The 14,204-nt window shown below is 37.0% G+C and overlaps 1 protein-coding gene across 1 annotated transcript; it reads right to left on the minus strand.

Moving 5' to 3' along the window:
- Positions 1–9,628: 9,628 nt before the first annotated feature.
- On the minus strand, positions 9,629–13,823 carry LOC135626574 (E3 ubiquitin-protein ligase AIRP2-like). The gene is made up of 5 exons (XM_065131989.1): positions 13,389–13,823; positions 12,561–12,711; positions 12,391–12,457; positions 12,062–12,296; positions 9,629–10,155 (listed from the first exon to the last, which is right to left on the minus strand). Exons 1-5 carry the CDS (start codon positions 13,469–13,471, stop codon positions 9,942–9,944), a joined length of 750 nt encoding a protein of 249 aa, XP_064988061.1. The 5' UTR covers positions 13,472–13,823; the 3' UTR covers positions 9,629–9,941.
- Between the last annotated feature and the right edge of the window lie 381 nt (positions 13,824–14,204).

Consider the following 14,204-nt stretch of genomic DNA (forward strand, 5'->3'; position numbering starts at 1 on the left):
GATTATTTTGCTACTCATATGTTCTTTGCAAGCCAATCACATAAGTGATGGCATGTGTGACATGATACATATTTTTTATTTATTATATTATTTAATATTTTATCACTTTATCTTGCATGCTACATATTGTGATATTCATGGATCTATGCAATGAGAATCAAATCATAATGAGTTCACGATAATAAGATCGATTCGTCTTTAAAAATAAACTATAAATAATCCCGATCATATACTTAGAGGGAATCGAGATGACTAGAAAGACTAATATGCAGTACACCTGTCCATATGATGGAAGCGGTTGCTCTCATAATTGCTCGTGTGGGGACACTAGGGATACCATGCAGGTGCTCTTTGGAGAATGATCCGCTCACATAATGTTATATGGTTAATGATACCTTATTGTCAAACAGTGATTCTATCATCTTAGTGGTATATCTGGTCCTTAGACTTGAGACACTAAGTACTCCACTCTTTGATAACAAACTTATAGGCTTGGAAATTCCAGATCAAGCACAACCAGTCATCAAAAGTGGTAGTCAATTTTACGAGGGCTATTAAGAGGTGATAGAGGATCATCCGCTCTCGATATCATGAGAGAAATATCTCATGTATTCCTTCTCAGACAAATCTCTAGCTAGAGTCATTCAGATTGAGAAAGAAATAGTTCTTCAAGAGAATCCGATTAGAGTGAGACTCGAGTAAAAATAGTATGGGCTGTCAGACTATAGGTACATGATAATTGAGAATAAACAGGTCAAATAGATTGAATTTTCTTGTATCGTATAGGGATTACAGCGTAGTGGCCTAGTACGTCCGTAGTCGATAAGTCGAGTAAATTATTATGAAGATAATAATTCACTAAACTAAAAGTAGTTTTGACAGATATAACTCACAACCAACTTGATATTGAGCCTAGAGGGTCACACACATATGGTAGGTGTTGTGATGAGTAGATGTTCAGATATGAGATATATGTTGGTGCATCTATCTTATTGAATATCTAATAAGCCCTTGAATTATTAGATCTTATAGATAAAATCCAATAAGAGCCAATGAGAGATTATTGGGTAGAGACCTATTAATCTAAAGGGCTTAGGTAGTTGGATGGAGATCTAGTACCAAATAGGGCAAGACCTAATAGGGTTAAATTGATAAGGGCCTTTATAAATAGGAGAGAACCAAACAATCATAGGCTAAACCCTTTTTAGTTATCATCTCCTATTCTCCCCTCCCCCTCTCCTCCTTATATAGCAGTCCCTATTTAGGGCATTTGGATAGTAAGAATGGTTGGTTCCTTCTTGATTGTATAGTGCATACAGCGAGGAGATTTGAGGAGCATCTTTACGACTAGCCGCTGCCATGTTTATCACCACTAGAGAGGAGAATAGTCAACCTTCTTCATCTTCTCCCATAAATTTGAAGGAATTTATGGATATACGATCTCTCCAGGTAACATAATTTTCTTATATGCATAGTTTTTTGGTTTCGCGGGTTTTTGCGCACCAATTTTTATTTGACGATAAAAGACTAATTTTTCTATGGAAATTTAGGAATTTTATTTTATGTTCTTCTGGTATGCAAGTGATGTCACCCAAGATTTCCCAATAACCTCAAGATTGATGGCTACACAGACTCGAGTTTCAAATCTGATGTCGATGATAATAAGTTAAACTCGGGGTATATGTTCACCTTGAATAGAGCAATAAGCCGGAAGAGTTTCAAATAAGATACTACTGCTAACTCGACCATAGAGATGGAGTACATTACCATGGTAGAAGCTGCAAATGAGGAAGTCTAGATGAAGAAGTTTATTGTAGATCTAGGAGTTGTAATGAGCATCAAGGAGTCGATTTCCTTATATTACGATAACAATAGGGTAATTGCTTAAGTAACGGAACCTAGTCTCATAAGAAGTTCAAGCATGTTATGAGAAAATTCTACTTGATCAGAGAAATCGTAGCCCGTGGTGATATAAGAGTGGAAAGAGTTCCATTCGAAGATAAAATTGTAGGTCCACTAACAAAGCTGTTATCTTATATTGTTTTTAGCATCACAGGGGTTTGAGGAGGTTCAGGCACATAGGTGATTGACTTTAGGTCAAGTGGGAGATTACTAATTATAAGTGTCCTACAAGCCAATCATGTGAGTGATGGCATGTATGATATACTGTATAGTCTTTTTAGTTATTATTATTATAATTATTATAATATTTTTTCTCACTTGATGATAAATATATTACGATATCTTTGGATTTGTGCAATGAGAATTAGATCATGATAATGAGATCAATTTGCCTATAAACACAGATCCTAAATATTTTCGATCATAAGTTATTCAAGAGGAATATCGAGATAACCGGAGAGACATATGTACTATATACTCATTCATATGATGGAGGTAGCAGCTCTCATAGCTGTTTGTGTGGAGACATTAGGGATATAGTATAGGTATTTATTGGAGAATGAGTTCACTAAATGATCCGCTCACGGAGCATTGGATGGTTAATGATACCTCATCGTCAGATAACGATTTCGTGATCCCAGTTGTGTGTATAGTCCTTTGACTTGAGACACAAAGGATGCCCTATATAAGTACTTCACTCTTTGATACTAGACTTATAGGTTTGGAAGTTTCAAATCTATCACAACAGGTAATCAGGAGTGATAGTCAATCAAGGGCAATTAAGTATTAATTGATAGCAGATAAGATTTTCCCAACTACATGAGAAAATCTTTCTATTCTGTTGAGGGAAATCCTCTATTCTGTTGAGAAAAATTATCTCTCTTAATCTGTATAAATAGGAGAGGGACATGTTAATACATTCAAGCTAAAGCTTATTCAATAAAGCTTATTCAATAAAGTTTCTTCAATAATTTTTCTTATCTTCGATTCTTTCTATCATTAATAAAGGATCATTCGCTCTCGACGTCATGAGAGAAATATTTTATATATTCTCGTTCAGGTAAATTTCTAGCCAAGATCATTTGGATTGGGAGAGAAAGAGTTCTATAGGAAAATTCGATTAGAACGAAACTTGAGTAGATTTTGCATGGACATAATAGCACCCGATATATGATCTTTGAGATATTAGATGTATAATAGAATATAGTTATATGATAACTGAGGACAGATAGGTCCAATGTATTAGATTCTCCCGTACTGTTTAGGGACTATAGCTTAGTGGCCTAGTACCGATAAGTTAAGTGGATTATTATAGGACAATAATTTATTTACTGTATCAGAAAGAATTCTGAGTCAGAATGAGTTCTAACACGTGCAACTTATAACCAGTACAATATTGAGCCTAAAGGGTTACACACATATAGTCGATGAAGCGATGAATAGAGGATTGGATATGTGATATCCAATAAGCTCATGTTTTAGTAGATCTATTGAGTGAGACCTAATAAGAACTTAGAGTGGATAATTGGATAAAAATATAATTTTCATTAAGCTAGAGATAATTATATGAAGATTAACGGTAGAAGCTCTATATAAAAAGGATGTGAGACTAAAGGGATTATAAAGCTGAACCCCTTGGTCACCACCTCCCTAACTTCTCTCCTTGCTTCTTCCTCAGCTAATTGCCCCCATCTCTGGTGTGAGAGAGCAACAAGAAGGATTGCCCCTACTATGTGGTGGCAGTATGCAAAAGCGAGGAAAAAATGTATAATCGTTTTATTCATCGTGTGGATCACCGATAGAGAGGAGAACATGAAATTTCCTTCGAGTTTTCTTAAGTGAGATCGTTTTATATCTTACGTAATTTTTTTATTTCATGAGTTTTTTATTCCCAATCATCGCACGTAATTTGATATAAATTTATTTTCAAAAAATTAATTTTTGTTTTATTTTTCTGCTGCATATGTGATGCTCTCCTAGGTTTCCCAATAATCATGCTCTTCATGGAGGCGGGTGGCATCACGATAAGAGCGAACTTTATCATCTTCGGAGGTGGCTAGATAACTACATTGGCATCGACACCAATGACATTGTCATTTACCCCCACCAATATTATCCGTCATCGAACGGTAAAATTATTTTTTTATTTTTATATTTCTACCAATAAAATTAAAATCGTTAGTGTAAATGAACCTAAATAAACTAACTAGAATAATCTATAATTAGCCCTCAAATTAGAGTAACAGTATCGATTTTGACTCCTGGATTCATCAGTACGACTTAATCTTACAGCCCTTCGTTTGGGATTTAGTAATAAAATTTATAATTTTTTTATTACGAAACTAAAACATTATAACTCCACGTAAAAGACGTAGTAACGATATTGAAAAATATTGTAATCGATCGAGTCCGACGGTGGATCAGATCAGTTCGGCTAACTGAGATTCAATGGAAAAGATTTTTTTTTTTGATAGGAGATGAATTTTGGATATTTGAAAAATATTGAAACTCTATGAACAGCTTCACTGCCTTCAAATATCTCCACAGTTGTTGGAATAGCTTGACAGACTATCAATTAATTAGGCTGTTCTTCAGCTGTCCCCAGAGAAGTGCAATGGTGATCTTTAGGTGTGTAGTAATTTGCCACGTCTATTTGAGAGGCCTCTTTTGAGTAAAATTTTTTTCTCCTAATTGAACTCGAAACTAATTCTTCTTTTTCCAACATAGGAAGAGACGCAATCTGCGTTGCGATTATTCTCATAAGAATCTTCCACTTAATTGTAGGCTGCTCGATGCTTTTAATTCGCACCATTTAGCTAAGAGTTGTAGTAATCGTCGTAGATAATAAGCTGGCCGGTGGGGTGTGTGTGGGGCTGTTATTACTTCATCTTCATGCAATTGAAATTGGAGGAACATATAATTTGTTCTTGCATGTACAAAGTTGTGCTGATTTAGTAAGCTGCAATCCAAACCAAGTAGAATCACATACATGAATGCAGTGAATTCGACTGTCATGTTCTGATCTGTGCTAAAGCCTCAAGTTTAGCAAATAATACACATCAATTCTCATTAAAATCTGTACCAAGTTGACAAATCAATTAGCATACAACTAAATCAGCTTTCCATCAAAATTCATAATTAAAGTGTTAGTTTACAGACTTAGCTGTAATTGCATAAGTCATGAGATACTCTTGCGGTAAAAGTACAGACTTAGCTTAAGTTGCCTAAGTCGTGAAGTACTCTTGCACTAACTTTTCGGACTTAGCTAGGATTGCCTAAGTCATGATGTGACATTGCGATATATGTTCGTAAAGAGTCAACCAATTTGCAACCTTGCTCAGGTTCCGTAGGACTTATAAAAAAAGTAAATTAATTAATTCGAAGAGTATAACAGACGAGTATTGACGTCTTGCAAAGAGGGAAACTTTATAAGTAATTTAGCAAACACTTTGAGTACAAAAGAAAAAAGAGATGAAGGAGAAAATAAGGACTTTCGAAGGTAAAATAAATAGTTTCAAGTCCACAAATGACTGCTCATCGGGTATCGAGCGTGATGATAAGTTTTCGTCAAGTTAATATGCGAACTTGTGTATATCGATCAACACCCAACACTATCCCGAAGTCTCATCCGCTCTTGTGCCACCTGAGGGGTTCCAAGGGTTTGAGATGACTAACGTTTCGTGTACGACTATGATTTGTAGAAAACAAATCATGGCACGCGAAAACGAAACTATTTTGAGGAAGTTTTGGCCAATGTGGTTAGTGATCACAATGTAACACTATGAACTATTCTTACTCACATTTTCCCAATAAAAATACATAAAATCAATGCAAAACATGCTATAAATATGTACAAATATGCAAAAGCGATAATTCATTGAAAGAAGATGTTGCGAGTGCACAACAATTAGATTAGTAAAAAATTAAATATTTAAGGTACTAAGTCAGATTATTCATATTTAAACTCATTTGGTCTAGATGCTACATTAAAAAGATAAGTCAAAATGATGAAACCAAAAAAATTCTGAATGTAGAATATTATAACACAAGTGATTTAACATATTTGGATTCCTATATATATATACTTATGTGGTACTTCATGGTACGACTTATATAAGATCCATCTATCTATCTAGATATCATCTCCATTTTAACTTTATCTCAAGGTCTAAGGAGTCATAATGCAATTTACCATTAGGATACTTATAATTCCATTCTAGGAGGCAGATGACACTAAAAGGAATATAAGGGGAAAAGGAAAAAAAAAAAGTGATCAAGTAAGAACTAATGGATGAAGAGGAAATCATTGTAAAACTGAGGCATGCTTACAAAACATTCATGCTGTGTTGCTAAGCAAGAAGAAAACAATTAAAAAAACAAAAATTAAAGATATCCAGGTAGTGTCCAAACCAACAATATAACCTTAGAATAAGATAGAGAGCATAAAGAGGCATTGAATGAAAACTGGGGTTGTGCGTTCTTTTATTAGTGGCTAAACGTTCAATATCGGTATTTGGGAAGAGAAAAAAAATTGTTCTTAGTTTGTCTCTTCATCTACAAATGAGTCTCCTCTTTTTCTTAACAGTACTGTTTCAAGAAAAGTTATCTATTAGTAACAACAGTAAGTTCTTCTATAGGGCTCCAACAAATCAACTTTCATGAGTATTATCACAGAACCCTATCAAACTCCTGCCAAAAGTTATTTTTTAGTAACAACAGTAAATTCTTCTATACAGTTCCAACAAATCAAAAAATCCATGAAACCTTATCAAACTCCTGAGTGGCTAAACATTCAATATCGGTATCGGTAAAAAGAACAAAAAAAATGTTCTTAGTCTTATCTCTTCATCTACAAATGAGTTTGTCCTCTTTTTCTTAACAGTACTGTTTCAAGGAAAGTTATAAATTAGTAACAACAGTAAGTTCTTCTATACGGTTCCAACAAATCAAGTTTCATGAATATTTTCATGAAACCCTATCAAACTCCTGCCAAAAGTTGTTTTCTAGTAACAACAATAAATTCTTCTATACAGCTCAAACAAATCAAAATGCATGAAACCTTATCAAACTCCTCAGTGCTAAATGTTCAATATCGATATCGGTGAAAAGAAAAAAAAAAGTTCTTAGTCTATCTCTTCATCTATAAATGAGTCTGTCCTCTATTTCTTAACACTACTGCTTCAAGAAAAGTTATCTACTAGTAACAACAGTAAGTTCTTCTATAGGGCTCTAACAAATCAACTTTCATGAATATTGCCATGAAACCCTATCAAACTCCTGTCAAAAGTTATTTTTTAGTAACAACAGTAAATTCTTCTATACAGTTCCAACAAATCAAAATCCATGAAACCTTATCAAACTCCTGAGTGGCTAAACATTCAATATCGGTATCGGTGAAAAGAACAAAAAAAATATTCTTAGTCTATCTCTTCTCAAATTCCTGGGTGGCTAAACATTCAATATCGTTCTAAGTGAAAAGAACAAAAAAAATGTTTTTAGTCTATCTCTTATCAAACTCGTGAGTAGCTAAACATTCAATATTGATATCGATGAAAAGAACAAAAAAATGTTCTTACTCTATCTCTTCATCTACAAATGAGTTTGTCCTCTTTTTCTTAACAGTACTGTTTCAAGGAAAGTTATAGATTAATAACAATAGTAAGTTCTTCTAGACGGTTCCAACAAATCAAGTTTCATGAATATTTCCATGAAACCCTTTCAAACTCTTGCCAAAAGTTATTTTCTAGTAACAACAGTAAATTCTTCTATACAGTTCGAACAAATCAAAATACATGAAACCTTATCAAACTCCTGAGTGGCTAAACGTTCAATATCGGTATTGGTGAAAAGAAAAAAAAAAGTTCTTAGTCTATTTCTTCATCTATAAATGAGTCTGTCCTCTATTTCTTAACACTACTGCTTCAAGAAAAGTTATCTGTTAGTAACAACAGTAAGTTCTTCTATAGGACTCCAACAAATCAACTTTCATGAATATTACCATGAAACCCTATCAAACTCCTGCCAAAAGTTATTTTTTAGTAACAACAATGTGACCTCTTCAAAATCCATGAAACTTTATCAAACTCCTGTGACCTCTTCAAACTTGTAGTAAAAAACCCAGATAGTCTTCATCTTTTATTATTTCTATGATAAAATCAGAATCAGTTAATACGACAATGTTTATGCATTTGATAATGTAAGAAGAAGGAAATATTATTCAAGGTAGGAAAGAAAAATCAAAACTTTGGTGATTTCCACTCATCATTGTTAGTGGAATTTACAGGAATAACTATGAATATAAGGCATTAACCAATGAATACCTTTTTCTCGATAGCAATACTAAGGCCAAAATACCTTTTTTCTTTTTTTACCCTGCATTGGGCAGTTGAAGCCCATGAAAACTTGATTCATGGGTAATAAGATGTCTAAAGGACAATTCAAGCATAGTGAGAAAAATAACAGAAAATTTTCTCTGATCTTTGCCCGTCAAATCCTAATTCAGAACTGATATTTATATTATCTGGAACATAATGGTGTTCTTTCTTGATCTCAGATTTTTATACTTAATTGTTACTCTAAATGTTTCTTTTGGTTATTTGTCGAGCTTATGGCAAAGGGAATGCTGGTAACTATGACATTAGATTAATATATAGAAAAGCAAGAAATAATGGAGACTTCAATCTAATTAGAATGTAATGCGCCTCCTTTGGCTACAATCTAATTAGAAAAGGCAAACATCACAAATCAGAGATCTTGTTTCGGGCCAACAACGATTACAAGAACCTAATTCATGACAACGTCACCAAAACACGCACTTCAATCTTTGATCCAATGAATACATTGGGATCATCGTCCTCTACATGCATACTTGCTAACGAGAACAACAAGAATCAGCGGAAACCAAAGCCTGATCGTAGCAACATGAACAATAAATAAAGCATAGAGGCGTTTTATCACGAGAAATGAATACGGCATCTTTCACGAAAACACTTCCAAAGATCGGATGAAAGAGAGGAGATCGAAGATTGACGATGTCACGAACCGATCGGTTTCAAGGATTCAAGGTACCCATAGTGATGATGAGGAAGATGATCAACGGGGGGAGGGCTTGGCGTCCTCCTCGTCGTGGAGGACGGGCTTGGTGAGCATGAGGGGGCGGTCGTTGGCCTCCTCGGGCTCGTCGCCGTCGTCCTCGGCGGTGCTGACATTGATGCAGGAGCAGCGATCCAGGGAGGCGAAGAAGGCGGAGACTACGCTCCCCCCCACCCAGTTTGCCACCCCTTCCAGCCTCTCGTACGTCGTCACCATGCTCTGGGAGTTATCCTCCGTCGCCATTCTCCCCGATCCCTCAAACGCCTGGTTTCGCCTTCTCCGCCGCTTCCGTTCTTAGAGGCCTCACAGAAATTAGAAGACCAAATCTTCGAATCACAGAGAAGAGGAGGAAAGCCAATGCACGTCCCCATTTCCGGTCTTTCCGACGATATATAATACGAAAAAGTAAATGTTTATTATTATTATTATTATCATCATTATTACTATCATTATTATTATTGGTATTATTATTAAAATGACCCCACACACACAATGCTTGGAATAGCCATAACACAACATAAGAGGCCAATGGCAAGAGAGGACCTTTTGGCAGCATCCAATAGAACAGCTTTGACAAGAGAGGATCTAAAACCATCTTGATCGATCAAACCAGAGCAAAGATTCCACACCAAAATTAGCTGAACCAGTTAATTTTTTCTTGAATGGAAACCCAGAGAAGAAGAGTTTGCCCACTTCAACTGCAGAAAGCTACCATATACCCCACATATTACAGTAGCTAGAAAGTGCTTAAGCACCGGCACAGGCTTTGACACCAATCAATGTTTACCGATGTTGGCACTCAGACTTACAAGCTTACTCACTGTACAGACATTTACATGGGTGCTGAAGATGATCGATAAATACGTTGCTGCCGCTTAAAAAGTAGCAGCAGCTTCCAAACATAAACTGGAATGATCTCCAAAGCACAGATTAGTTGATGAAAGAGGTCACCTGATATGAGAGTCGTAAACATCAAAGACGACAGACTCTGAAACAACCACGGGCAACTCTTTTATGTACATGACGAGACGCTTAATATTTTCTTGTGTCACCGTTTCCATATCGATTACATCTCTGTTATCCACGTATATCCACAAGTCACCAGAATCTACTCTCTTGAGGCTATCACGACAGAACGGGCACGACCGTGATCTTGAGTTCCTGCAATGGTAAGTCATTACTCGGTTTTGTATGCCCTAACAAAGAACTTAAAAGAAATCAGAAACCTCAAGGCTACTTTTCATGCTTATCAACAAAAAGTACACTTCAGATATATCAGTGGTACTTGTACTTATATTAAGTTTCATAAAGGAGCTATAGTTAAACAACATTTATCTGGTAATCAAATATAAAGTCAATAAGGTAAAATTCAACTCGAGAGCCGGATATGGAGAGGAAACATGTGTTCTACATTACAAGTGAAGTCTAAACTATATAATTTCCCAAGTATTATTATAGGAGGGTCGAGGCACTAGTTGCCTATATATAAACATGGTTGTAAACTTACATTAATAAAGTTCGATTAATTTAATTGAGTAGATTTTGGAGGGCTTCTTCTCCGCCTCAAATTCGAGAAATGTAAATTAGCTGTCATGACCCGAGTTAGCCAACTAGCCAATAACTCTATTTTGGTCCTTCAACCACGGACCAAAATGCTTAAGCAGGAGTTAACGTAGTACACTCATCAGACCCTTATAAGTCAATCTTAATCTTGCCCACTTTCGATGTGGGACTAATCAGAGGTGTTATAATTACCCCCACTCAAAGGCTTGACGTCCTCGTCAAGGCCCAACATAACCCAGATCAGGCCCTAGCATAGTACATGTGAGGCGTAACCCAGCGGTGGCTCCACGCCGTGACGAGTCCTCTGACTCCGTTTACGGGTAGCGCTTTCCTACTCGAGCCCCCTCACTATGCCCAAATGCTAGGTCGACTCTGATACCAAATGTCACGACCCGAGTCTAATGAGCCAACTGGCCAATAACTCCATTTTGGTCCTTCAACCACGGACCAAAATGCTTAAGCGGGAGTTAACGTAGTACACTCATCAAACCCTTATAAGTCAATCTTAATCTTGCCCACTTTCGATGTGGGACTAATCAAGAGTGTTACATTAGCTGTTGCAGTCATATGGCATTTACTTCAACTTGCAAACCTGTAAAGTGATCACATAAATCCTCAAAAACACTTAATATTTCATTCATATAATACATCTCAAGATTTCCCCTATTGTTCCAGTATGGTAGATTCTTTATTATTCTGTGTCAAAGATTACCTTCTAAGATCTATTTTCGACCAGAGCTAACCAACTAGACTTTTATTGGACACAGTTAAACTGCTTAGATTATATAACTGGTGTTCTTATTTGACGACTTGAAAACCTTACATATTACCTTGTAAGATCTATTTTCCGCCAGAGTTGACCAACTAGACTTTTATTGTACGCAGTTAAACTGCTTAGATTATATAATTGGTGTTCTAATTTGACTTCTTGAAAACCTTATATTTTGAATAAGTGTTCCAGAGGCAAATCTATTAACCAAGAAATAGCCATGCTACTTTCCATAATTCCCTTTTCTAGTTCTACCACTGACCTTATATTACTAGGAAATCCACTGGTCACTCTGTTGGACACTCTTTTAATTATTTTCTTCAAAAAAACCACTAACCTTTTCAGCAGAAACATTTGCAGCCACTTAATAAATTTTATTTTTTCATTGCCAAGCAAGAAGTTCAGGTCCTCCCTGCTAAATATTATTTAACCAAACATCAATTGGTGTCAAATAGATTCTCTTCTTCTTCTTCTTCTTCTTCTTTTGTCATATTCAGAGAGCAACATGAAACAGGCTTTCTGATATTTCTCATTCATTAAGTCTCAGACAGCTAAATTCTCAATCATATGAGAAGCAATAGAAGGCTTCACAATGGCATATTTGTAAGCTCAAGTTCAGTTATCTACCAAGAATTGTCGAAAAAAGTGGCGCTTATCAGCAGAGCCATAAAAACAACAGCAAAATGATAAGCTTACAGCATAAACTAATTTAATTCTTAAGGAAAAGTGTTTTACCATTCTCTATAGCATTTCATGCACATGGCATGGCTGCAATTGGGCAATACAAATTTGCTGTTCATCTCCATGCAAATCCCACATTCCTCTTCTCTTTCAGCATCTATTTCAGAGAAATGTTTCATTTCATCCTCATCTCTTCGTCTATATCTCTCCATGCATACTGCCCTCTGCTTTTTGTCTTCCATATCAGTGATGCCTTTTTGTAGTTGGAGCAAAGAGGGGAAGATTACAGCTGAAATGAGTACCAAAAAGAATTAAAAACCCTGAAAATTAGAAATCACCGACATCAGAAGAAAAATTTTCAAGATCCAGTGCGATAAACGTACCATAGAACTCTTTAATGCTAGCTTTCCTTTCATGAGTCGACATGGTCGTTGATCCATCAACATGGACCTGAACATGTTGGAGTCCTTTAGTAAACAAAATGGTAATCGAACAAAAACAGAACAATAAGGGTATTTCAAGCATCATTACAGCAATGTAGACAACCAGAGACCTGGTATATCATAATTCTGAGGAGTCCAAGCGCCCCAGCAAGGCTACAATCTGCCCATTGCACCAGAAACAGAAACAAGTGTGCGACTGGACTATAAGACATTCGCATTTGAAGGCACGCACCATCGTAATCTGCAGGAAAATCTGAAGCCCTGCAAATCATGTTGAAGGGTTAGAAAAAATATCAAACAATAAAAGCCACAATAAACTATTTGTATCTGTTTCGTGAGGCTTCATCCCACTTAACTACAAGATAATTATTCTGTTCCAGAAACAAGAAGCATTGACTAAGTTAAAGGATAAACATGACAGGATAGCCAGAAGATAGATTAAACAATATAGCCCTTTAGAACTCCTCCTGAATAAGATATGAAGAAGACAGCCTTGTGAATCGATCTTCCTTCCTAATTATTGGATCATGATTCACATCTCTTTCCCAAATATAATCGGAAAGGTAACCCCACCATCCCAAACACACAAACACAACAAAAAGACGAATCATTTACACACTGCTTTCCTCGTTTAAGAGTGCAATTGGATAACCCCAAAAGCCGAATTTGTGTTTAGAAACTAAGAGTGTACCAAAAAAATATCTTTAAGAAATCACCACAAAAGACAATATGTAGTCCTAAACCCTTTGCGATCTTGAATTGTCTAATAAAAAAGAAGTCGTCTTTGTTCTTAGACCAACACCAGGAACAAGAATTAATATCCCCATACTTGATCGAAAACCCAACTTCCCACAGAACACAATCGAAGACGGACAAAGAAACCAAATGCCGAGATGATGATGATGATGATGACGAAGAAGGAGAGCAGCAGCACGTACAAAGTGTTCGCATGCTGTATGTCGGCCTCAAGAACCTTCAGCGAATCCTTGAAGGATTTGCGCATGGCACCACCGGACAGCATCTCCACCTCCCGATCATCCAAAGAAATCAAAACCCTAAAAAGTTCCTCGCCGCGAAACCCCAAATCCTCCTCCTCCTCCTTCTCTCTCCTCTTCCGTTGGAAACCACGGAGAAAAAAAGGGGAAAGTTGCCTCCTTTAATCACCCTACAGCCCCCCTGCACTCGGTTCGCTCTGATCTGTTGGTTGGTTGCTTGGAAGAGAGGGCGAAGGTAACGAGGCGCGGAAGACGGAGACGCGCCACGTGGGCGGGGGCGGAGGCCCGTGGGCGCATCCGGATGAGATAAGCTCGGCGTTAACGGCGTCGAACGGGTGATGAGGTGCGGGGCCGGCGTCGCCGTGAGCCCAGTGGTGAGTCCGGTGTCGGGCCTTCTCCATCGCAAGCAGATATTTTAGCCTTTCACGGGATTACGTTACGTGTAACGGGCAATGCTCTGGCAGTACGCTCGGCGCACCTAACCGTTTGTACCTGCTTGCTGATTGGATGGGAGAGAGATAAGGCAGGTAAGCTCGAACGATTGGTATTGAGTAGTACGTAATTAGGGCGACGAATTGAGATGTAAAACCGTGGCGTCAATGCTAATAATACGGGCAGACGTACGAGATGAGGCCTCCGGTATAAGTCTACCATTTCATATTTATGCGACGTGTGGGTCCCTGAACTTTAGTCTCCGTGGAGCTGGTACGAAAACCAGGTGCGCAAAACCAGGTGCGGTTTCAAGAAGCGCTGAACACC

Source organism: Musa acuminata, chromosome BXJ2-11 (assembly GCF_036884655.1).
Source record: "Musa acuminata AAA Group cultivar baxijiao chromosome BXJ2-11, Cavendish_Baxijiao_AAA, whole genome shotgun sequence".
Classification (NCBI taxonomy): domain Eukaryota; kingdom Viridiplantae; phylum Streptophyta; class Magnoliopsida; order Zingiberales; family Musaceae; genus Musa; species Musa acuminata.